Raw genomic sequence first — 26661 nt, 5'->3', positions numbered from 1 at the left:
AGTCCCACCCCCAAACCACAGCCCGTAACTCATATACTGGCGGACAACGTTTGAAATTCAAACACTCTTTTTTGGCTTTCATTCTCCTCCAGATTTGCTGATGATACGGGTACGACAGGAGCTCTTCGGGCTGCTGTGTTTTGCGGTAGGTAAACCACGTTCAGTGCCTGCTGCACGGATCAGTATCCTGCTTCTCAGCAACGTGTGAACCTGAGCCACGTGACGGCTGGGACAGATGGCCTTCCACTGCCATTCCTTCCAGGCGGCCCCAAGGTTCCGTGTATACAATGTACTGGAAACCCCATTTGCCTCCAAGGTGGTTCCAATGCAGAAATGTCTGGAGGAGCTACTCTGGCGACTCCTGACCCCGTCACCGAGCGGCGCCCCATGCGCACAGCACCGACGCCTTCGACGCGCACCTACAGATCCGCCGTTGCCCAGTTTAAAAATGAAGGCGCGAGTGGAAGGGACGGTGTGGGCACCGCGTGAAGAGGATCAAAAGATCCAGTCTGTTCTCAGATTCTCTTTGCATTGAAAACACACGATATGAAAACGCCAGCTTTAAGAGACCATTTATTGATTGAGCTTAAATATTTACAACGCATGGGTTAAAATATCTATCCATTTATTACCGATGGGCTATTTTTTGAGACTTTTGTTAGGAAGGGGTTTCGCCTGTTATCTTTACCACTTTGATTTCTGAGGGAAGAGAATTCCAGGTTATCTTTCGAACTCTATAATCTGCTTTCTAGTTGTTTTAAACCAGTCGCCTGGCTAGCTTAGTAAATCTCAACGACAGCTTCGTTAACAGGCTAGAAATAGTTTCCCATCTCTGAAGAGAAGGTCCCGCTGACTTAGCCACTGCCACATAGCAGCTCCTAAACAGCCTACCGTGCAAAGCATATTCAATACAAATAATGACACTTTTGAGTGACCGCAAACGTACACCGATAGCATTCCGATGGAAAACGAGAAGTGGAATTTCTTCAAGAGACATAATAATGGGGACACGGAGGCTTATCAAGGAGAACTGATATTTCCACGTAAATAGCAAACACAAACCCCTCCAGCCTAAACAGTTCCTCTGTACACTACTATTTTATTAGACCCCAAGTAAGAGCATCTTTAACGCTTTAAGAAGATTACTATAAATTACTCTATAACTTATGTTTTGCATGGTTTTTATATGTTCATAATGCTATTAATTTATTTACTTAATTTTACACGAAGATATAAAAAAATAAATATTGCCATGCATAACTTGTTGATATTTTTTAAAAAACCACAAATAAATAACTTGAAATGCTGTCTAGAGAAATTATTCCTGCATACTTGTTAATCACGGGGGGACTCGAGCAAGTCTATTTTAATATGGGACCCTCAAACTAAAAAAGCTTCCCAGCAAAGCCAAATATAATGCCCTTAAGTGATCAACATGTGATTAATGCTAAGGGAAAGAAAACGATACAAACCAAAGCTGGAGTGCAGACACCTTGTTCGCTGTAGGTTTTAATGGAAAGGGTTTGTGAGCAGACGGGGCTCCTTCCCAAGGGCTGGAAACACGGAAAGCGAAGTGCGAGGGACCGGGGCGCCTTCCTCGGTCAACCTCTCGTCTTACTTCGGCTTCCCGAGACGTCCCCGGTCCAGACTTGCGATTGAAGAGACACAGCCAAGCCCTCATCAGCGCGCATCAAGGCTCCTCGTTAAAGCTGAAGTCGCACACGAGGGACAGGTGGTCCGAGGGGTAGGTGAAGGACGGCAGCCGGTTGGGCCCGATCTGCTCCTCGGTGAGCAGGCCCAGGGCCGACCTCACGCTGAGCGCGCGCCTCGAGTACCAGATGTAATCCAGCGTGTGCCGGCACTCGCCCGACGTGCGGATCTTCCAGCTCGTGTACGGCGGCTCCGACTGCCCGTCCGCGCTCAGCAGCTTGTACGCGCTGTCCAGGTTGAGGCTGGAGGACGCGAAGTGCCTGTAGACCTCCTCTGTCGGCCCCGCGTTGAAGTCCCCGCACACGATGAGGGGAATCTTGGCTCCCTGGGTGATGTTCTGCAGGTTCTGGAGAAGGTCACAGCCCTGGGCGGAGCGAAACCGCTCCCAGCCGGCGCGAGCCTTTAGGTGGGTGACGGCGACGCAGAGCTGTCGGCCCGACTCCCTGCACTCTAGGGTCTGCGCGATGGCCACCTGGTTGGTTTTCAGCGTCATGGCCGTCAGCCTGATGTTGGCGCTGTTGACGAGCCTGAAGCGGCTCTGGAGGAAAAACAAGGCGCAGCCGTCCGGCCCGTTGTTGCGTTGCACATCCAGACAAGGCGACCAGGGCTTGGGGAGAAAGGTGCCCTGGTAGCCCAGCCTGCTGAGCAGGGGCTGGAAGGTGTCGAAGTAGTGGTCCACCTCTTGCAGGCACAGTATATGCGGCTGGTAGGCCAGGATCTCCTCCAGGATGAGACATTTCCTCTCCTCCCACCTGAGCGCTTCAAGAGGGCACCGCACAAAGTTGTCTTTGCCTTCTCCGAGCGCTGGAAGAAAGAAGCCGGTCAGCGGTCAGCTACTAAGTGCCTGCGGGCCGCCTTCGCTGTGCCGCGACCCGAGACCTGCAGAGCGCGTCCCCGCTTCAGACGCTCGGGGGGCTCTTCTTACCGCACCGACCTACCGAACTCAGCAACCTCTTACCGCCCACACGAAGCAAGCAACGCACTGCTCCTTTCGTATGAAAACCATTGCTTGTCACTATATTCTAGGACGTAAGATCTTCTTCAGTTCTAGCCATTAGACAGCGTTCTCGGGCGTCCAAGAGATCTGACCTATGCCAGATGAAGTAAGTACATTTAACTCTATAGAGTGATTTCAACACCGACTTACAATAAGCCCTACTAGGCCTTTATGGACACTACTTAGAGCAAATGACACCCAGTTAAAATGGGGAGCTTTTTCCTTCAAAGATTGGAAACCCAGGGAGTATGCCCTTCCTTTCCAGAAAATACGGTGACCCTGGTTTCTTAAAATTTCAGCTGCGACAGGATCTGCAATAAAGCTGACGGACGCACCTGTTTTCTAACGGAGCGGAGCCCGGAAAGGAGTCCTTTCTACCGCACCAAGTAATAGGTTAAAGCACAGAGAACCGAAGCGCCACCTGCGGCCTCAAGTTATGAAGAGGCGCGTGGGTGCGAACCCGGCCTCAGGAGAACCCCGACTCGGCACCACCCTACGCAGCCCCCACGCCCCGCAGAGGGCTCGGCGCCACGCGTTCGGTAGACCCGGCCCCCCCCTTCCCGGCGCTACCTCCGCGCTGCGGCCTCAACGCGGGAGGCGACTGATGAGGGCTTACGGGCTAACGAGAGACAGGAAGCACGAGCCGGGAGGGTAAGGAGAGCGCCTTCAGCGGCCGGATCCGGCACTGAAGGCCAGACGACTCCCCCTCCTAACCTCCCCGTGTGCGAGGCTCCCCAGGCCGCCCCCTCCCTGCGCGCGGGGCGGGGCGGGGCGGTCACAGCGCAGGCGTACCCGGGGCGCAGGCGTACCTTGGGCAAGGATGTTCCACTGCATGACCCGGATGGGTGTGTGGCTGCTCCTGGGGCCATCGGCCCGCAGATCCACGAAACCCCGCTGGAAGCGGGGAGGCCGGGTGTGCAGGACGGCCCTGCACTCCTCAAGGAGCTCTTTAGGATCAATGGGCTCCAGGTGCTCCAGGTCGGCTGCCACCAGATACTCCGGGTGCTGGGAGGCGGCGCTGCCGTCGAGGCTCTTGGTGAGAGCGCTGCAGAGCCTGCTTCCCATGGGACGCGCTGCGGGGAAGGAAAGCACAGTCACTCGCCCGGCTCGTCGTCCGTTCCCGCTCGGCTCGGCCGGAAGATAAGGCACTTACTGTCCACAGAAGCCGGGAGCTCACTTCAGGGCGATGTTGCCTCGTTCGCGTTCTACAGGGTGGATTAAAGGAGTTTCCGGGTTCTAGCTTTCTCTCAGGGCGGGTACTTGAAATACCGCTGTTGAGATATCTCAACCTTTATGGCTTATTCTAACCTAGGATCTGTCTTTATAATTTACAGACACAGTCTTATGAAAGCATGGCTAAACAAAATCCATATTCCTTTTTCTGTGCATTTTAAGTGAGAACGTGAAGACCAGTGTATACAGAGCCAGACAGCAGAAAGCCCAGTTAATCCTGGAGAAGGGGCTCGGTCAGAGCAGGCTGCTGCCCTAGCCATGCCACCTATCCAGATCCCTCTGCTACGGCGAGGAGCGCCTGCATTAAACCCATCTCCCACTTCTCGAGCGTGTTAACTGGACACCAGGGAGCTGGCTTTCTGTGGGACTCTGAACATCACTGAGCGGTGTGGTCTGTAATCTCATCTCCATTAACTCGCTAAGGAGACTAGAGCACACAGGGCCTTCAACAAGTCAGCATGAGGAGAGGTGGGCCCCGCACCTCACTTGCAAGTAGCTGCCTGCTCCTTTAAAGGTCAGCCTTGTTTCCTCTTCATTTATACTGTGAATTAGGGGCACGTTCTACCTGGAACCACCTCCTCGATTCTGCGCGTGGTTCCTGGTATGGAGGAACCTGGATTCCCCTACCCGGTCCAGGTCCTGGCCTCCTCTTGCAGGACACAAAGTTTCCTTCATAAAACGTATTACTGGGCAAGCTGACTGCATCTGAAAACTAGCAGTCGATCGAACTTGCTGTAGCAGGTCACAAAAGCAGATTCAAGTGTTCACCACCAAGGGTTAAGAAGCGTGCAAACATGCTTTCTATCGTTCCTTTTCATCAACTCAAAAGTAGTTCCCCGACGAGAAAGCTAGATTAAGGCAAAGAAACACACCAGTTTTCCCAACGTGCATTTCTGTGCACGTGCAACTGCCAGCAAAGCCTGTTCTTCTCACAAACGCACATGCAGGAACACATGCACACGCCTGTTCCGAAACTGTTTGATACGAATATATTAAATTCCTTCTAATAAACGTGTTTGCCTATCTGAGTACATGGGTCCAGAGGAGTTTTCTCCTTGGCTGGCAGTACACCTCTGAAAATCTTTCTTCTGTACCTCTAGTTTTTGGGGTTGTTTTTTTAAGGCAGTAAAAATATTACTCAGCCATAAAAGGAAACAAAATTGAGTTATTTGTAGTGAGGTGGATGGACCTAGAGTCTGTCATACAGAGTGAAGTAAGTCAGAAAGAGAAAAACAAATACCGTATGCTAACACATATATATGGAGTCAAAAAAAAAAAAAAAAAGATTCTGATGAACCTAGGGGCAGGACAGGAATAAAGACGCAGACGTAGAGAATGGACTTGAGGACACGGGGAGGGGGAAGGGTTAGCTGGGATGAAGTGAGAGAGTGACATGGACATATACACACTACCCAATGTAAAATAGCTAGCTAGTCGGAAGCAGCCGCATAGCACAGGGAGATCAGCTCAGTGCTTTGTGACCACCTAGAGGGGCGGGGTAGGGAGGGGGGGAGGGAGATGCAAGAGGGAGGGGATATGGGGATGTATGTATGTGTATAGCTGATCCACTTGGCTATAAAGCAGAAACTAACGCACACACATTTTTTAAATTAAATAAATAAATAAATAAAGGGCAGTAAAAAGTCCCACTGGGGGACTTTCCTGGTGGCACAGTGGTTAAGAATCCACCTGCCAATGCAGGGACATGGGTTCGAGCCCTGGTCTGGGAAGATCCCACATGCTGCGGAGCAACTAAGCCTGTGCGCCATAACTACTGAGCCTGCGCTCTAGAGCCCGTGAGCCACAACTGCTGAGCCTGTGAGCCACAACTACTGAGCCCGCGTGCTGCAACTGCTGAAGTCCGCACGCCTAGAGTGGCGCTCTGCAGCAAGAGAAGCCACCACAATGAGAAGCCTGCGCACCGCAATGAAGAGTAGCCCCCGCTCGCTGCAACCAGAGAGCCCGCGAGCATCACGGAAGACCCGACACAGCCAAAAAATAAAATAAAATTTTTAAAAAGTCCTACTGGTTTCTCAAGTGTGGTTTCCAGATCAGCAGCATCAGCCTAACGGCAGACCAAACTGTCACAGGGCATCACAGCAAATTCACAGGGACTCCAGTATGTGACATTTGTCAGGCTCTAGGCAAATGACCAGCTTGATGCAGTTCACTTTCAACAGGACTGCTCTACATCCTTTTAATGATATCATATCCTCGCCAAGCTGAGTTCTGGGGCAATGGCTGTGATAAAAAGCAAGTACCATGTGAAAATGAATGTGAAAAAGAAGGTAACAGTGTCCAACAGGAGTCGAAGGTTTGAGGAGTTACGTGAAGCCCGAAAAGCTGTCCTGAGCCACACTTCTTTCTAAAAACTTAGAAAAACCTTCACATGAAGTGAATAAGGATCAGGTTAATGTCTGTTCAGACAATAAAAGTGTGCCAGCAAGATATGGCGAGAAGCCAATCAAAATTATATCCTGTTGCAAAATGAGCTAAAAGATAAGACAATGACAGAATAGCCTAAATTAGAAAGTGAGGTAACACAAAGAATTAGTAACAAAAAACATAACAAAAAGAAATGGGGAGATAAAGCATTTAAGAGACAGTGGCAAACATTATGTACTAATTTTAAGCAAAGATGCAACATAGGGATAAACGGGTTCTTGTAGCAGGAAAACCAACGCCAGGAAATGAAACAAATACTAACAACTATCAATCGAGAAACCGTTTAGGAGTACAAAGTTTCACTCACGCAGGATGAATGAAGTTCTGGAGGTTTAATGTACAGCGTGGTGACTACAGTTAACAATAGTGTATTCCATACTTGCAATCCTCTAAGAGGGGAGATCTAAAGTGATCTCACGGGGCTTCCTTGGTGGCGCAGTGGTTGAGAGTCCGCCTGCCGATGCAGGGGACGCGGGTTCGTGTCCCGGTCCGGGAAGATCCCACGTGCCGCGGAGCGGCTGGGCCCGTGAGCCACGGCCGCTGAGCCTGCGCGTCCGGAGCCTGTGCTCCGCAACGGGGGAGGGGCCCGTGTACCGCAAAAATAAATAAATAAATAAATAAAGTGATCTCACGTCCCCACTCCCCCAAACACACAGGGTAACTATGTGAGTGAGATATGCTAATTAGCTTGACTGAGGTACTTATTTCACAACGTTTACAAATATCAAAATACCGTGTGGTTTACCTTAAATACATACAATTTTTATTGGTTAATCATACCTCAATAAAGCTGGGAAAAAAAATAAAGTGAATGGTTTAAAAGGAAAAAATTATGAGGTTAAAAAAACATGTATCATGGACACACATACCTGAGAATATCTACCCAGAATGACCAACAGCAACTGGGCTGTAAAGAAAAAGAAAAAAATCCCTTGGGCTCTAGGCAAAAACAGCAAGTCACTTACAAGGACAATTAGAGTATCACCGGACTTCAACTGCAGTGTTTCATACCAGAAGAAAATGAAGTTACGTATTTGAAATATATGTCAAACTTTATATATATAGCTCATCAGTCTACGAACCAAGGATTTTATATCCAGCAAAACTGGAACACTGATGCCAGGAGCACTTCTTTCAGAAGCTACTAGAGTCGGGGATGGCAAACGCAGCCAGATGTATTTTAGTGCAGTCCTCAAGCCGAGAATGGTTTTAAAGAGATGTTACACACACACTTACACACACACACACACACACACACACACACAAATACGTGACAGGATTATTTTTGGCCCTCAAAGCCTAAATGTTTACTATCCTGCCCTTTTCAGAAAGGTCTTTGCCACCCCTGGAACTAGAGAACAAGATTTAGACCAAAATGACCAGAGACACTGATTTAAGAACTGGTGGTACTATATTAAACATATAGCTACTTCGAAAATCAAGTCTAAATGAGGTTAAAAGTCAGAGTACAATATACAATGTCTATGTGATCTGATAATGAACCAGTGAAGATTTAGTACACCCCAAAAAAGCATGGGGGTGGGGGGAAGCAGGGACCAGAAAGAAGCAAGCGTATTCAATTAAAAAGTGTTTAACTGTTTTCAGGGACGTCCCCGGCAGTCCGGTAGCCAGGACTCTGCTCCTCCAGCGCAGGGAGCGTGGGTTCGATCCCTGGTCGGGGACTCCCGTAAGCCGTGCGTGGTGCGGCAACAAAGAAACAAACAAACAAACTCCAAAAAACACAACCCGCAACACAAAACATTGAGAATTTGGACTTTATCAAAATAAAAACTTAAAATAATTGTCTTCAGTGATCATAATTAATAATGGTCATATGAGAATTCTTATTCTGAGACTGCTGTGTGGATGGGAGATGAAGCAAATTGGCTATTCTAATTGCATCATTCCCTGTTGTCCTTTTTTGGTTTGGTCTTAGAAATGTATTTATAGGCTATTAGCTACAACATTCAAGGAAAACGTTCTTGTTAAAACTGGCTCATTTTGGACCAACAGTGGATTATTAAATCTTGTCATTCACCTTGTTTGTGACTTTTGGTGGTTTTCAAAAATTAAATTTACCATCAAAGGACAAAGCTTTGCAGCAGAAAAGAGGAAGGATGTACTGCATCGTGGCTACCAAAGCATCAGTTCCAGTCCCAGCTCTAACACCACTCAGCTGTGCCACCCTCCAGAGCTGCTGACAAGGCTTAAGTGACCATAACTTCTTTACGATTATTTGGAAAATGCATCTAGGTTAGAACAGGTAGCAATTTCAAAACAGTATTTCTACTAGAGGGCACACACACCTCTATTAAGAAAACTTGCGTATGTTATTCCAAATGACTTTTATTCCCCTCAAATTTGAGTTCCCAAATGGACAATTTCTGTTGGGTGTAATAACAGTACTCCGGAATGCACTAAAGGTTGTCTCTGCAAAAGTTTTGCTGACATAGACCTTTTGCTCTTGTTTCACTAGATTCATTTACCCAAGAAAGAGAATCAGGCAAAATTTCAACTAAGAGACTGGGTAGACGGGAATTTCAGGGCATATTTACTATCGTCCTGTCTCTCCTCCTTAGATCTTCCAGGAAACCCTAAGATGGTCCTCTTGATGGACAGATGCAAGCCTGCATACCCTGTTTAATAACGAAGCCAGCCTAGGACATGCCTTCTGATACCAAAGTACATGGGAGGCCGATTAACGAAGCAGCTTCTCGCGTAGAGGGCAGGGCGTCAGGACAGAGACACATGGTCCTGGAAGATGGTTCCCCCCTCCTCCTCGACAGCAAGGCTCTGCTCCCGCTGGGCACTCCGCATTCTGTCCACCCCTGCAGGTCACTCTCTCGGCCAGGGGGCACGGGCCAAACTTATCTCCACAATCTAATCTGACCCTGCTGTCCTCAGGAACCACCTGTCTGCAGTGTGCTGATTTTACATTCTTATTTCTCTGTTCTCTGAACTTTGGGAAGAGCACTCCATACCTATAAAATATGAGCTGATCTTTTCTCTCAAGAAGTGTTTGGTTAAAGATTGATATATACATAAACTAACAAGAGAAAAAGTGAATGCATACTATGTGGAGTGGGTTAGGATATAGTAAGGGCTAAAACAATCAGCATGGATAAGAGTGATCAGAGAAAAGACCTCAAAAAAGGACTCAAGACATCCAGCTCTCACTCCTGACCACACCACCTCCTCGGCAGGCGGCCACCACAATCCCTGCCACAGACACCGCTGGGGTCCAGGTCCACAGGAGATACCGCATTGAACAGACTAAAATCTCTCTCCTTATTGGCTACGGGGCTTCTTTTGTACGGGGGAGAGACGAACAAGGCGATAGACATGTTGTCAGACGGTGAAAAGCGCTTTGGAGCAAAATACAAAGGAGAAAGGGGAGACAGGGAATGCTGGGGGACTGGAAGCTGCTCAGTTGTTCAGGATGCATAAGGAAGCCTCACTAAAGGTTACAGAGATCTGTCATAGGGAAACCAGTCTCAGAGAAATCCAAGAACGTTCCGGTAGCGGGAATGGTGAATGGAAAGGCCCCGAGGAAGGGACATGCTTGGCAAGGCTGCTGAGCAGCGGGAGGGTCAGAGTGACTTAGAGAAGGGACAGAAGAGGAGGCCCACGAGGCAGTGAGGACAGGGGAGCAGACTCTGCAGGCCCTGGAGGCCATTCCATGGACTTGAGCCTTTATCCGAGATAGGAGGCCACTGGAGCATTCAAAGCACGAGAGAGAATCCGATTCATATTAAAAAAATCTCACTGGCTGATTATTAAAAATATACCACACTGTAGGGAAAGAAGGGCAGACATAGGAAAGCCATTAGGGGACAGTTACAATAACCCAGGCAAGACGATGGTAGCAGTTAAAGTGGTTGGATTCTGAATACATCCAAAGTTGAAGCCGACAAGTGTTGCTGATGACTTAGATGTGGCTCGTGAAAGAGTAGTCAAAGAAGTTTCCAGTCGGACTTCCCTGGTGGTGCAGTGGTTAGGAATCTACCCGCCAATGCAGGGGACACGGGTTCGAGCCCTGGTCTGGGAAGACCCCACATGCCGTGGAACAACTAAGCCTGTGTGCCACAAGTACTGAGCCTGCGAGCCACAACTACTGAAGGCGGCGCACCTAGAGCCCGTGCTCCGCAACAAGAGAAGCCGCCGCAATGAGAAGCCCGCGCACCACAACTAAGAGCAGCCCCCACTCGCCACAACTAGAGAAAACCCGCGCGCAGCAACTTAGACCCAACACGGCCAAAGATAAATGAATAAATAAATACACTTATATATATAAAAAAAAAGTTTCCAAGGTGGCTGGCGGAGCGACCAGAAGGGTGAGGCTGCCAGTACAGGTTAGGAAGACGGGGTGGGATCTGCCGTAAGACGCGACTAACGCTCAGGAGAGAGGTGCAGGCTGGAAATGAACCCTGCAAGACGTTCGTGCACAGACCAGGAACTCGGCTCTGGAGCAGACTGGGGAGGGTGTGGTGAAAATCTGCAAGGAAGGCAAAGGCCAGGGGCAGGACAATCGGGAGAGCAAAGCAGAGAAAGTGTCTCGTCCACGAGGGAGCTGTGTCCTGGGTCAAATGCTACTGATAGTTCGAGGAAAAAAATGAAGGCTGAGCACAGCTCAGAGCTGGATTGAGAGGCATGGGAAGCGCTGGTGAATTTAACGACAGCGATTTTTGATTTCTTGTGGAGGTGCTGGGAGAACAGGGAACAGGACAGAGAGTAGAGATGTATTTTGAGAAAATCTTGCCCCCCTCCCCCCAAAAAGGAGAGAAATGCAATGGTGGCTGGAGATGGAGGCATGAGAGTTTGGGGGAGCTGCTGTATCATGTTTGTTTGCTAACGGGGGTGACACAGCAGAGGGAGAAACCCACGAAGCAGGAGACTTCAGGCATGAGGACATGAGGAAGCCCACAAGTCCTCCCCCAAAACAATGATCAACCCGGACGAGAGTGTCAAAACCAGCCGTTTCAGTGCTCTGGATGTAGACCAAAGGCATACAACGAACTGAGAAGCCTTTATTCACGAAAGCTATTGATCCTCAGTTAAGGACAGTGCTAGCCTGTGCCCGGTTCTGCCGGGGCTGGTCCCACCCCTCCCCCTCAGCTCCATGGACGTATTCAACTAGGGCGGCAAAGGTACTAAATTAAGTTAAAATCTGCCCCAAAGAAAGGCCCAGGCCCTGATGGCTTCACTGGTGAGTCTATCAAATATTTAAATAAGAAGTATTAATCCTTCACAAACTCCCACTTACCGCTTCCCACGTACAGCCACTCTGGAAGACAGTCTGGCAGTTTTAAAAATACACATAGAATTCATGCCCCTCGGTATTTACCTAAGTGAACTTAAGTTCATTCAGAAATACGTATGCAGGGACTTCCCTGGTGGCACAGTGGTTAAGAATCCGCCTGCCAATGCAGGGGACACGGGTTCGAGCCCTGGTCCTTGGCATGTGGAAGATCCCACATGATGCGGAGCAACTAAGCCCATGCGCCACAACTACTGGGCCCGCGTGCCACAACTACTGAAGCCCGCGCACCTAGAGCTCGTGGTCCGCAACAAGGGAAGCCACTGCAATGAGAAGCCCGCGCGCTAAAATGAAGAAGCGAAGAGTAGCCCCCGCTCGCCACAACTAGAGAAAACCCGTGTGCAGCTATGAAGACCCAACACAGCCAAAAATAAATAAAATAAATAAATTAAAAAAAAAAAAAAAAAAGGAATCCCATGGTACTGAGCTGGAGTCAGAGACATCAGCCTGAATTCATGTTTCACTTACTATACATATATAGATGTGTAGATACAGAGATAATTAGCGATGTGGACGGCTCTGTTTTTCCACTTGCTGTCTGCCATGAGCTAATCATTTATTTAGTTAATGCTACCATCCACCTGCTTTTTCCCCCTGATACAAATGTCTATTTTATATCTTTATATGTCCGGGGTTATTGTGAGGATAGAAACGTAAATCTAAAACATTTTGGTAAAATATAACGTTACTTCTTAAGGAATTTTGTTTGATTTTTTGGTGGGACCCTAGGAGGTCCTGATGCCCTGTCGCGCCCCAGCAGATAAGGTACTTCTCTGCAGCAATGAACGCTTTCGGTTAAAACTGTCATTTTTACATGATGCTACGTAAACATATACAATAAACACACGTGAATATTCATATATTTACATGTATAACATAAGCTATATTTGGCCAATAAGTATAAAAACGGAAACGGACACGTTCTACACTCACGACTCAGCGCGCGCACACACACACACACACACACACATATGTAGATATCTAAAAGGAGGTTCACAAACAGAACAGCTTTTTTCCGCACGGCATCGCGTCCATTTTCCGGTGTATTCCATTTCTTTTTTAAAAAATGCCGGTCGTGACCCGACTACGTTTGCTTTCGGAGCCACTGGTGAGGCGCTGCCCCAGCAGCAGCTCGGGGCGCGGTGCACGGGCCCCTGGGGCTGAGACTCGGGGAGCGCCGTCCGGCTCAGGCGCCGAGCGGCCCGGGCTCCACTGTGCTCTTCCCCATGGCTCAGGGTTTTCATTTAAAAGTGCCTGTTTTACTTTTAAAACGTCCCTCAGTGAGGCGGTAGTGAGTATCTCTGTTAAAGGTGCAGCCTCGATGACCTATCTGTAATATGTGACAAAATGGGGAGTCCACAGAAAACACCCACGCTGCACACCAGATACGCTGCCTTAAGGAAAAGCACTCGGGGTGAGCGTCTGAGCTGCCAAATGAACTCGCCCCTGTCTCCATGGAAAGCCATTCCACCTCGAAGAACCGACAAACTACAGGTCGCCACATATGGACACGAGGCAGACACTTACCCACTAAAATGTAAGAAGAAGTCCGCCTGTCACTTTAAGGAAAACAACCGACAGCGTTTTTGCCCATGAGGAAAACTTCTGGAAAACATATCTGCCATCAGGAGCCTGACTAGTCCCCAATACTCAGAGAACGTTTCTGACAAGACTGGTGGTGGCACTAGCTACAGTTATTTCTATACTGTGTAACATTTGGAAGATCTGCATGACCCAGTGAAACATTTCCCAAACAACCAACCAATACCAAAAGTTCACTGATATACATATGGTATCAGATTCCACGCTGCAAATAACTACGTATTAACATAGAGACTACCACAAAAAAAGACTATCCACGATTATCTTATAAGGCTATTAAAATACCTGTTGCCAATTTATCTGTGAGAGACTAACTTTTCTTCATATATTTTAACCCCAAACTATATCACAACAGATTGAAGGGAGAAGCAGAGACGAGAATACGGCTGTCTCCTATTAAGCCTGACTTTAAAGAGATTTCCAAAAATGTCAAACAATGCCACTCTTTCACGAACTTTCTTTTCGTCTTGGAAAACAGTTCCAAAGTGTTACTAACGTTAACACTGATTTTACTATTAAGTGACTTGATAAACATTTAAAAATTCTCCTCTTACTTTCTAACATGATATATATAAACATAGGTCATATTAATTATGTTATATATTAACCCGAATAAACAAAATTCTGTGGGACCCTCCATATTTTTTAAGATTGCGAAGGGGTCCAGAGAACAAAAGGTGAGACTGTCTCTTCTAGACCAACCGTCACCTAAGCGTAGACACCCCGTTCCAGGGGATACAAGCAAAGCAATCTCCGGGGAGAAAATGAGAACTAAAAAAGGTGAAATGAAATAACAGAAAGCAGACATGCCTGTAATTCACACAGAGCACGTATCTGGATTTTTCTCAAACCGACAGAGCATCTGATCACAAAAGGTGGGAGAGGTCACTGCTGCTAGGCTGTCTCCACGGCACTCCAGAGACTAGTACTATCTCCAAATCACCGACAAGCTTCCCTGACCTCTGTCCTTATATTTCTAAGCTAGATTTTCCATAACTCAAAAATATTCTTCTCGGGCTTCCCTGGTGGCGCAGTGGTTGAGAGTCCGCCTGCCGATGCAGGGGACACGGGTTCGTGCCCCGGTCCGGGAAGATCCCACGTGCCGCGGAGCGGCTGGGCCCGTGAGCCATGGCCGCGGAGCCTGCGCGTCCGGACGGGAGAGGCCACAACAGTGAGGCCCGCATACCACAAAAAAAAAAAAAAAAAAAAAATATTCTTCTCATAAAGTCAGGTTACTGAACCAAATCAGGAGGGATTTGGGGAGGTCCCAATTCATTTCTTCCTGTCTTCAGTTATTCTTTTCGGCTTTTATCCTAAGAACATACGAGCTTACTCCGTTATTTTTCAAGGCTTTATTTCCTAAAACTTTCTGGTAACATACAGACATCAATTCAAAGGAGGTGCTAGGGAATTAATAACTCAAAGTGGACACCATGGAGACTTCACATGCTATTTTTGCACTTGCAACACCGTCGTAGCAAGGCTCAGAGCCACCCGAGAACTGCTAGGCGGTGAGGCAAGTTATTTAAATTTGAGAACAAAGGAATGCTGAAGGCCATGCGACACCCTTCTGCCCTCCCCCATCCTGCGGGTGATGCCCAAGACAGCTAATGACTGCTGACTGCGTACCACGCACCGCTCGCAAATTAAGTCATTCTCACTACATCCCGAAGAGGCAGCCACTCTGATTATGCCCCTTTTACAAGGAGGGATAACTTACTAACAATTCTCACCTGTTTTTAAAAAGTCTTTTTTTTTTTTTTTTTTTTTTTCTTTTAGAGTATCGACCGTTTAAAAAATGTTTTCACACGTAAATACAAGTCCAATTCCAAAATCGCCTGCCTTTCTGCTGAAGTTTTATACCTTAATAGGGGTTGCCATTCAGGGCTTTAAAACGATCGTCGAAGGTTCAGAACAGCAACGTGGAAAGCCACTTTCCTGAGGCAACGCCGCACCAACAATCCATCCAGGTGGTTGCTACGATACTGGAAAGCATGGAATCTTGACAAAACCTCTATGGAACTTTTATTTGGCACTCATACTGGCTTCTGGGTCCAATTTTACATGTGTCTGAAGTTTTATTTATTTGACCCCATATTATATTCGGTTTTTGCCCCCAATTCATTTTTTTTCCAGCCACTTTACTAGATAAAGTATCAGCTATCATTTCAATGTAATGCACATGATGTAATTTATACGGGCAAAAGGCAGGTGATAACAGCTTTCTCATGCCTTTATTTCTCGTTTAGCTGCACCACTCCCATCTCTTGCCATTTCCCAATCCTATAAGCGTATTTCCATATACACCGAGAACTGGATGCCTGCATTCCGTGATGATATGCTGACGGTGAATAAATACGTCACTGCTATTTTACTTTATAGGAATAACTCTTCTTACCCTTGTAATAGCCTTTAAAGGTCTGCCAGAGAATTCAGATTATTTAGGTTCCAGAAACACAGCAGCGGTATGTAAACTTCCCCCATCTTGTCATCCCTTTATTTTCCTAATGAAGCAAAAGTGGGCTAATTACTAAAATACAGAATACATTTACTCTTTGCGCTACTGATTTACTAAAGCAACAGGCAGACCACCGTATAAGTTCCTAGGAGTGCCGGTCATCAGAGGCAAAGGATCAGGCTTTAATGAAAACGCCTTCAACCAGTAACTAGAAGGCTGGATGAGAACCCAAAGTGACCGGGCCGAGCACCCCGAGCAGTGCTAACAGCACTCAGAAATCTCAGCAGAAAGACCTCTCTCCACGTAACGTTTCTCTACTTACGCAGCAACTGCTTCTGCCGGAGTCTGCCCGAACCATTCAGTCTGTTAATAATTTCTCACCACCAGTCTGAGAGCTGAGTCTCCTGAAACGACGGCTTGGCAAAAATACTGGTTAAAAAGTAAAAACTGAAGAAAAGCCAGGATCCTCTGGGTCCACGCCTGAGAAGCTGCTGGAGCTGACGAGCCTTGGGCCCGCGGGAACCTCCAAGCGTAAAGCACCCAGAAGTGTAAAGCACAGACGTCACGGGAAGGCGTCACTGAACGGCGAGCCTGTGCTGCCACCTACTGGCCGCGTGCCGAACCACCTCGGAAAGCTTAGACGGCTAACTCGGCTGCTAGCTTTCCCTGGGCTCCTTAGAGCAGCTTCCTGAACGCACGCGGCCACCTTCAAAACAGCCACAAGATAATCATCGACGTAAAACAGCCTGGGTGCTGGATATGTGGTATTTACTGAAGTCAAGGATGCACAGCCCCTGGGCTTCCCTGGTGGCGCAGTGGTTGAGAGTCCGTCTGCCGATGCAGGGGACGCGGGTTCGTGCCCCGGTCCGGGAAGATCCCACGTGCCGCGGAGCGGCTGGGCCCGTGAGCCGTGGCCGCTGAGCCTGCGCGTCCGGAGCCTGTGCTCCGCAACGGTGAGAGGCCCGCGTATCGCAAAAAAAATAAAAGATGCACAGCCCCCCACCTCACAGCTTCATGGAGCAAGCCCCAGTGGCTCCCTTTTTCTTTACACGTGGCCTTCTTCTCTTACTTAAATCACCTTTGACATCTGAACTACAATCCCTGTCCTTCGCTCATTAGTTCTATGAGGAGTAGGGACTCCATCTGCCTTGGTGACCACTTCCCCCGGTGCCCGGATCAAAGGCTGGCAAGCGGCAGCAACGTGTTCATTACCGAGCCCCGTGGAACGCCGGCAGGAAGAACCGCCTCACGCTGGCGGAGCGCTTTACGGCGCACTCGGTGCTTCTAGTCGCCGAGATGCCTGTTACCCTCTCAAGAACCGCTTGGCTATTTCATAGATGAGGCTCAGAAGTGACTTGTCCTGAGTCACTATTACATGTACTCTATCTTTTCGGAATTTTCTGAGACTGTGGTCAGGGCCCTCTCTGTGCTTATGGACCCGTCGGCTAGAACACCGAAACTCAAAACAGTGCAACTGGTCCCCGGCAGGTCCACCTGGTAAACGCACACGACCACCTTCAAATGCTGTGACCAGCGTGGACTCGTAGTAATTACACCCCCTGGGTCCTAGAGACCGGATGCTAGGCGTGGGAAAAAGCCTTACGGCGAAAGCTTTCACTTTTCTCAGTGAGGCTTAAACACATGGACTCGGGTTAGGCTGCCTCGTTTCAAATCCGGGTTCCTCCTTTACTAATCAGATCCTGACCAAGGTATTTACCTCTGTGGCTCACTTTCTTCACCTGGGGACCAGTGACCTACTTCAGTGGGTTACTGGCTGCTGAATTCAACTAGCACATTCGAAATGGGAGCTAAATGTTAGCTACTTTGTTACCGTTAGTGAAGCTCACTTTCTGGGTTTAAAGAGAGGCTACTTTTAACATCTGAGAGCCCAGCATGTGCTGCACTCCTTGCATGGATTTTCATTACTCTTTCCAACGATCCAGCAAAGTCGGCATTGTGTTTGCCTACTTTCGTAAACACGAGTACCTGGTTTTCTTGGGCTTTGCACAACGGGCAAGGGGTCAGGCCGGGGAGAAGGCCGCCTGCGCCCTGGACCGTGCTCGCTCGTCAGCATCCCCGACGGTGCTGATGCAGAGTCAGGACAGCCGGATGGCGTGCGCGCGGAACCGGGAGGTCGAATTCCACCTCCTCCCCCTGCTGAGGACGTCACGAGGACGTCACCGCTGTCACGGTGCGCACGCTGGCACGGCACAAAGTGTACAAAGCAGTGTAATGACCCACGCGGCATTACTAGAGATATCAAGTGAAGGTCACGCTCTCCCCCTTAGCGTGTCTAAAAATACAAGACCCTAGACACAGCGTGACAGTCCCAACGACCTCTGCTAGCTCGGCAGCCGTCACAGACAGGAACGCCCACGTGTCTTCCAGACAAGGCTAAGCTGTACCTTCAGTCACGCCCGATTCATCGAGAAAATGCGGCTCAGGGAAAAAGAAACCCCTCCACAATGAATGCTGAGGTTAACCTGTTAAAGTTGGTGCTGGATTGTGAGTGGCCTGCCCAAGCACTTCCACAAGCCGGGCTGTTCTAGCGTAATGCTCTGAAGTGAAACTGAAAAGGCAGAAACGAAAGGAATCTGGTGCGACGGCAGCTCTCCACTAAGACATCAGGTCTGTGCTACTACCCGACGCCCCCATCACGAACGGTTCCCGGATACTCAAGAAGTGGGCCGGGCTTACAGCTGTGAATGGAAACAGGGAGTATGGAGCCAAGAGGACTGTTTTGCTGATATTTTCCCCTCTAGATCAGAGGTCCACACGCTACAGCCCGTGAGCCACGTCTGGCCTGTGCCCTGTACCTGTGCTGCCTGTGATCTTGCACATTTTTATATGGTTGAAAAACAAACACTAACAATGTTTCATGATGTGAAAATCATATGAAATTCACACTTGGATGTCCGTCAATAAGGTTTATGTATTGTCTGTGGCCGCTTCCACACTACAGCAGCAGAGTTGAACGGTTGTAACAGATATTTGGTCTGTAAATCCTAAAATATTTCCTAGCTGGCTCTCTATTAAAAAATTTGCACACCCCTGCTCTAGGTTATATCGAAATGAATTATACAGTTTGCACGTACCTCACAAAACCAATGAAAGATGCAGTCATTTAAAGCAGGGGAAAACAATTCATATATAAATTTCCACAGCCTTGCTTGAATAATTACAACACATGTAGGAAAAGAATCATCTTTTAAAACCTGAAGTGAAACTTGTCAGTAGTTTTAAAATCTCTAGTCCATTGAGGACACGGGGAGGGGGAAGGGGAAGCTGGGACTAAGTGAGAGAGTGGCACGGACATATACACACTACCCAATGTAAAACAGCTAGCTAGTGGGAAGCAGCCGCATAGCACAGGGAGATCAGCTCGGTGCTTTGCGAGGGGTGGGATAGGGAGGGAGACGCAAGAGGGAGGAGATATGGGAATATATATATATACGTATCACTGATTCACTTTGTTATACATCAGAAACCAACACACCATTGCAAAGCAATTATACTCCAATAAAGATGTTTTTTAAAAAATTAAGAAAATAAAAATCTCTAGCCCAGCGAGTCCTTTCTAGAATGGGAATTGGTGAGCTGTGTACAGGCTGAACATGAATTACTCTCCTTCCGAAGAGCTTTCAGGAGAAAGGTACAAGAAGGCAAGACGTTTTACAGACTGAAACGATAACACGGTAAAACAAGAAAGGATGCCGCCGATGGGACGAAAATTTGGAAAACTTCCAGGAAGGACAGACAGACAGGCTTGAAAGCGCAGAGCCCAGAGGGGAGGAAAACACAGTACAAGCTGCCAAAGGTCAATTAAATATGGCTCCTCCCAAGGGAGCTTTGAAGAAACCCCAAGCTGAGCCCACAAGGACACAGGACAGGAGCGGCTCTTTCAGGGGTGGCACCCGACACAGAGGCCACTTCCGCCACTTCCCCTTTCTCCCACGGACAGAAGAGGGTGGCTCTCGCCAGCTGGAGAGGAGGCTTCGGGCAAGCGGGCACAGGCCCGGGAAGGGCTCCCAAGGGCGATGGACGCAAGGGAAGCGGAGCAGACCAGGCGCTGACCGTGGCCCTCAGGGATATTTCTCAAGTGCGGGCTGCAGCGAAGCAGCAGAGGACACAGAAGGGAGCCTGCCGGCCGCTCGGCTCAGGGCTCTACAGGAGGCCTGGCTGCCCCCCACCTAACCCCCCCCACCTACAGGGCGTGCAAACTGCTCTCCCCGGAGGAGGCGTGCACACGTAGCTACACGTATTTACAACGACACAGGACACGATGTAAGACTAGGCTTCTGCGAAAAAAGGAGCGGAGAACTAGAAAATGTCCAGAAATTGTAAAAGGCTGCAAAATAGACACGTTCAGAAAATCTCATGAAATAGAGAAAAAGACTTGAAAAAATGAGGGGCCACAGGGGGTGGATCCAGATGGACAACCATCTGTCCAGCGGGACTTTTTAATAACATGAGAAGGGGGGATGATATAGTGATGAATATGATAAAATAACCCAAGAAATAACAGAAAATTTTCCTGTGCTAAAGAATGGGATGTCCTTAGACTGACGGGCTCACCTGACGCCGAGACATTGATCCTGACAGAACTTTTGAACGCCAAGGACAAACAATCCGAAACTTCTGGAGATAACCAGCACTGACAAAGACATTTAAGCTCCAAGAGAAAATATTTTTATTAATGGGCATGTGTTACTTGTGTAATTTAAAATATTATTTAAAAAACCCATCATGATGAAAAGCTGCTCAACATCACTAATTATTAAGAGAAATGCAAATCAAAACTACAATGAGGTACCACCTCACACCGGTCAGAAAGGGCATCATCAGAAAATCTACAAACAACAAATGCTGGAGAGGGTGTGGAGAAAAGGGAACCCTCTTGCACTGTTGGTGGGAATGCAAATTGATACAGCCACTATGGAGAACAGTATGGAGGTTCCTTAAAAAACTAAAAATAGAATTACCATATGACCCAGCAATCCCACTACTGGGCATATACCCAGAGAAAACCATAATTCAAAAAGACACATGCACCCCAGTGTTCACTGCAGCGCTATTTACAATAGCCAGGACATGGAAGCAACCTAAATGCCCATCAACAGACGAATGGATAAAGAAGATGTGGTACATATCTACAATGGAATATTACTCAGCCATAAAAAGGAACGAAATTGGGTCATTAGTAGAGACGTGGATGGATCTAGAGACTGTCATACAAAGTGACGTAAGTCAGAAAGAGAAAAACAGATATCGTATGTTAACACATATACGTGGAACCTAGAAAAATGGTACAGATGAACTGGTTTGCGGGGCAGAAATAGAGACACAGATGTAGAGAACAAACGTATGGACGCCAAGGGGGGAAAGTGGGGGTGGGGGTGGGGTGTGTGCGATGAATTGGGAGATTGGGAGTGACACATATACTCTAATATGTATAAAATGGATAACTAATAAGAACCTGCTGCATAAAAAAATAAATAAAATTCAAAAAAGAAAAAAACTATCACGAAAACTTTCCAAATAAAATTCAGCGTGAACCACCTAAAAGAGAAATGCACATGAAGCTTGAATTGCTAAGCATTCATCAAGTGTGACAGCCATTCAACTGGTTATCAAGGTCCTATGAATCCTGATTAGAGCGACTCCTAACAATAAATAGATATGCTGAGTCTCCCTCCTCCTTCCAAGAACCTGAATATACCCGCCTCACCTCTTTTAGCTAACATCCCATCACAGGAACCTACAGAGCGCATGTTTATCCACCTACCTACTCTATAAATTGTATACTCCCGTTACAATGTCAGTGTCAAGTTCTGTCTCAGTGAACTCTCACAAACACACCAGTTCTTTCCTTTTCTTGAAGCTTTTGCTCGGGGAAACATTCTTGCTCGGGCGTCTCCTGAATTGTCTTAGGCCCCAAGCTCAAAACTCTTAACACTCTTCCAGAATTCCCTCCGGGTTTCCCAAACGTTCCAGGAGGAATAAGTACCTCTAGGAGTGAGTGGAGCTTATAAAATACTCCCCAGGCTTTGCAGAGAGAATCGCCTGGGGCATTTGTTAAGCACAGCACAGCCAGGATTCGCAGGGAAAACGCATTCAAGCAGACAGGTGAAGGGCCCCGACGGCTCCCAAGCAACCTTTTCCAGGGTGCCCACGCCGTTCCCACACCTGCTACCTGCTTCCGGCACGCGGTCTTCTCTCACCCTGCTTTCTGGCGTTCAAAGCAAAGATTTTTCCCAACAAATCTAGCCACACTCATGTCTTTCTTCTCGATCTCTGCTGCAATTAGTCATGAGAAGCAATAAAATATTTGGCCTTTTAAGTGTACTGTGCTCAGTAATACTTGTGGATCAACTGATACCGATTTATCTTACAATTTTTTTTCCCCTAGGTAAAGTCCAGCAAGCGAAGTTAAATGATTTGCAAATGTTCATGCAAGTGTGTTGAATGTTCGTCTGGAGCCATGGTTACTAATTCAAAAGCCCCCAATAACTCGCTGTATTTAAGCTCTTACCATTAAATGCCACAGGAAAACAATACCTTGGTTCTCTTACAAAGAAAGCAATTTATTTTTGTAGAAGCTTGATAATTACAAGCTTTTGCATGTCTTCTCTCTCATAAGCAGCTTACTCACACCGCTAAAGGACATACTAAATAAAGCCGCCTCCTCAAATGAGCCGGTATTTGCTTTTAAAATTGTACCAAGAAAAATAGCAACATGTTCCAGCGATGGAGAACAGCAATTCAGCCAACTCTTCATTAGCTGAGGAGGAAGGCATTTACAAACCCACAGATGACACCAGACCAGTACAGTCATCCAGCCCAGTGACTGTGGCAACTGCTGCTTCTTTACGGGGGCTGCTGTCCTTCCATGAGGAAAGGTAGCAGAACACTGCTAGGTCCCCCTTTAAATTCTAATAACCCAGCATTGATGACTGCAGAGGGGCTGCACCCATCTTTCCGGTGACCTCTGATTGTCAAGGGGCTTAGTTAGGAAGGAACCAATTCTCAAACGGGGTCAAGTGTGGGGCTTTATTTCCCATCCCCATGCAAAAAGGTGCTGCAGGGAAGAGTAGGTTCAGTTCCCTGAAGGTTTCTCTAGCCAGATGTCTAAACCTTGGGGCCTGTAAGAATAATCTGGTTTTTATTATTGTTGTTATTTTGTTAAGTAATGTGAACTCTGGGCCCCACCGGCAACGATTCTCTTTAGTATGTCTACAGCAGTATCTGTGAATCTGAATTTATTTTAAAAGCACCTAATGCTGGTTCTGAGGCTCTCTGGGAAACATTTTGCAAGGTATCTCTTCTCTCACCCCGCCACATCCATGCCTCATGGCTTCCACTTTGCTCCTGGCTTTTCCCAAGCAAAGTGTTCTAATCTCTTTCCATCCTAAACTGCACTTCAAGGCCCAGCTCAAGTGCCAACCACGTTTTGAAGCCGAAAACGATCACCACTGCTAAAAGGGACTTTGCACTCTCTGGCATCCTTGTGCCGTTTGCAAACTTTTAATTGTAACAGACTAAGAATAAAAGGTGTTTGATTTCATTAAACAGTCATATCTTTGTGCAAAACTCACCTCTCTTACTGGGCACTAAACTCCTTAGAGGCAGGCTAAGTCTCGCGTTCTTTTACCTCCTATAATAAAGCACCTACAGAATGAGACAGACTGTAAGGTTTTGAATGAATGCGTGATCAAGCCATGAGCCGAAGAATGTATCCATGAGTGTCTTCCAACAAGTAGCTGAAGTGAAAACTGTGCAGAAGCCAGAAAATTGCCTAGATCTTGTAGTAGTAACTGTCTATAATAGTTTACAATAGTTTAACTACCATAAAATCTTTCAATTTCCTTCTAAAACTTCAGGGGACTTCCAGAAAGTTTATTAAACACGTTTCTGGGTCCAAAGCCTAAGATTCCAAATGTTCTGGCCTTTCTTCTTCAGCCAACAGCACAGCTCTCTGTATTGTGTTACGCAAGCTGTCTGTACTCCCAAGATGAGCCTACTGACTAACTGCCTCGAGGGGCCCGGAGGAAATTTAAGGTGAAAGGTTAAGATAGGAGAGACGACTAGGAAGACCCTAATTGGTTTTCTTTCACCCCTTCTCCCACCTCAAACCTAACAAATATTCCTCTTGATAATTTCCAGCAAGAAAAACCACTGACCTTCCCTGGTGGCGCAGTGCTTGCAAGTCCTCCTGCCAATGCAGGGGACACGGGTTCGAACCCTGGTCCGGGAAGATCCCACATGCTGCGGAGCAACTAAGCCCGTGCGCCACAACTACTGAGCCCACGTGGTACAACTACTGAAGCCCGCGCGCCTAGAGCCCGTGCTCCGCAACAAGAGAAGCCACCGCAACAAGAGAAGCCACCACAACGAGAAGCCCGCGCACCGCAACGAAGACCCAACGCAGCCAAAAATAAATAAATAAATTTATTTTAAAAATACTTTATAAAAAAAGGGGAAAAACACTATCAGATATTAGATGGTAACCATTCTAACAGTTATTTCATTGTGCCAAATTCCTACAGAACTGGAAAGAAGATCTCAGTGACTGCCAAATTCACCCTTTTTAAGAACACTGAAGAATTTAGAGTCTCCGGTAACCACTTTAACATCCTAATTTTATTTTACTTTATTTTATTTATTCATTTATTTTTGGCCGCACCGCATGGCACGTGGGATCTTAGTTCCGCCTCCAGGGATCGAACCTGCATCCCCTGCAGTGGAAGTGCGGAGTCTTAAACCACTTGACCGCCAGGGAAGTCCCTAGTCACATTTTGGGTGATCACTTTCAGTAAAGAAAGCCACATTGAACATATTCTTTTTACTGCTCAATCTGTCCTTAAGTAAATCCCAAACTTGGGAATTCCCTGGCGGTCCACTGGTTAGGGCTCAGGGCTTTTACTGCCCTGGCCCTGGGTTCAATCCCTGGTCTGGGAATCCCGCAAGCCACGCGGCGGGGCCAAAAAAAAAAAAAAAAAAAAAAACCCAACAAAAAAAACCCCCAAACCGTTAATCCAGAACTTTTGGAGCAAAATGTAGTTATTTACAACCTAAGATGCTCATACGTCTTAAACAGCATTAAACCTGAGCACAACCTAAATACACTTTTTTAGTGTGATAAAATTGCCAGTTTTGAAAGAAAAGCTTTATTCCTCATTTTGAAAAGTATGACTACTTTGTATGTAAATTGTGGCCGCGGTAATGGGTCCTCAGGCAGAAACCTCGGTGGCCAAAAAGGGGAAATCCAGGGCACGTGACGTATAAAACTGGCTCTTGGCCAAGACGGCATCACCTTTGCAAGATCTTAAGCCAGGTATACAGGACGCAGAATGACGCAAATATTAAGACGGGAAGGCTCCCGAAAGATTTCAAATGAATGTCCAAAGAGTCAGTGCGTGTTATAACACACTGTTCACACGACATTCTTCAAAATTCAGAAACCTAAAAGCCATTCAGGTCACGTGATCAGGTAAGTGTAACTTTAGATTTTTTGTTTGCATAAAATGTTCCATCATTAGTGCGATTAGAAACAAAACACAAATAATCTGCGGCCTCGGAAGGGGAAAACTTACAGGTCGAGAGCGAGAAATACAAAAAGCACGGCATCGAACGGTAAGGATCAACCTAGAAGCTCCCGCGGGGTTCCGGTTCTTACCGGACGCGGTGTAAGCCCCAGGCTAGGGAAGGCGAGGGCAGAGCCGCAAAGGGGAGCGGAGACAGCGGCTCAGGGAGAGGGGGACCCGCTTCCCGGTCTGACCCCACCGCCCGGCGGCCCCCGGCTTCCCATTCATTCCGCGCCGTCTCCAGGCGCCGGCCGCGCGTTGGCCGCCGCCGCGTTCTCCGCCCGGAACCGCCGCGCACTCACCTGTTCGGGAGCACAACCTCGCGACGCCGCGGGCCGCCGAGGCCGCCGCCAGGAGCCGGGGGGAAGCGAGGCGGGGGGCGGCGGCGGGCGCGGGCGAGCGGCGGCGCGGCGGCGGGCCGGGTGGGCGGCGCAGGCCGGGCGCGTCCCTCTGCAGCAGGGCGGAGCAGAGCCGCCGCGGGCTCTGATACATGCCGGGCGCCGCCGCCGCCGCCGCCGCCACCCCCGCCGCCGCCGCCGCGGCCCCTAGCGCGTCCGACCCAGCCGCAGGCCTCGCCGACGCGGGCGAGCCGAGCAGACTCTCGGGGGCGTCCGAGCGGAGGCTCCCGGGCTTCTTCTCTTCCCGCCGCGGCCCGGGGGATGGTGCTGGGCAGGCGAGCCCGAGACTGAGCTGCTGGTGCTGCGGCTGCTGCGACGCGAAGACGCTGTCTGCAGCCAGCGGGCGAGAGCTGGTGGGTAACCGGCGAACGCAGAGCGCTGACAAAGCGGGCCCTACCAAGCGCGACAGGGAGGGGGGATCCATGGGACCGGAGCCCGGCGCGACCAGGCAGGGACCACTCGAACCGGAGTGATGCCGATTTGGGAGGAAGCGGATCTTAAGCTATTTATAGGATGGGGGCTGTGGGCGGTCCAAAGTAACAAGGATCCCTTGAGGCGGTTTTAAAGGAATGAGCCTCCCCTTCCGCTGGCTGCAGTGGAAACGCCCACAGGCTGGGAGACCCAAGACTGCTCCTGGGCTGTGGCCCTGGAGACACGTGGGAGTCCGAGTGGAAGACAGCATCCGTGTGTGCGTGTGAGTGTACGTGTGAATCCGGCAAACGGTGTCCGCCCCCGACGCCGTCGGCGGGACGTGTTGCGTTAAACGAAATTAAGCACGATAAAGCCCCCACTGTGTGCGAGGGCGATGCTGAGGAAGACAACGACCCTTTCCTCAAGAATGTTATCCTCAGGCAAAGGGGGCCGAAGGTGGCAAGAGAAATCGGACCATAAAGCTCTACAGGTAGATTAAGATCAGT

The 26661-nt window shown here is 48.4% G+C and overlaps 1 protein-coding gene across 12 annotated transcripts; it reads right to left on the bottom strand.

The window, feature by feature from the left end:
- Window positions 1–555: 555 nt before the first annotated feature.
- Window positions 556–26228, bottom strand: NOCT (nocturnin). 12 transcript variants are annotated; one of them, XM_067036708.1, is made up of 6 exons: window positions 16085–16414; window positions 15703–15808; window positions 7255–7292; window positions 3861–3912; window positions 3517–3780; window positions 556–2514 (listed from the first exon to the last, which is right to left on the bottom strand). In XM_067036708.1, the coding sequence occupies exons 5-6, from the start codon at window positions 3770–3772 to the stop codon at window positions 1691–1693; spliced, it is 1080 nt and encodes a 359-aa protein (XP_066892809.1). In that variant the 5' UTR covers window positions 3773–3780; window positions 3861–3912; window positions 7255–7292; window positions 15703–15808; window positions 16085–16414; the 3' UTR covers window positions 556–1690. The 12 variants fall into 12 exon arrangements, with proteins under 12 accessions (XP_066892809.1, XP_066892807.1, XP_066892808.1 ...); XM_067036706.1 differs by lacking the exon at window positions 15703–15808 and having other exon boundaries at window positions 3861–3978; XM_067036707.1 differs by lacking the exon at window positions 15703–15808.
- Between the last annotated feature and the right edge of the window lie 433 nt (window positions 26229–26661).

The sequence above is a fragment of the Kogia breviceps genome, chromosome 6, assembly GCF_026419965.1.
Source record: "Kogia breviceps isolate mKogBre1 chromosome 6, mKogBre1 haplotype 1, whole genome shotgun sequence".
Taxonomy (NCBI): domain Eukaryota; kingdom Metazoa; phylum Chordata; class Mammalia; order Artiodactyla; family Physeteridae; genus Kogia; species Kogia breviceps.
This window is presented reverse-complemented; position numbering and strand designations above follow the sequence as displayed.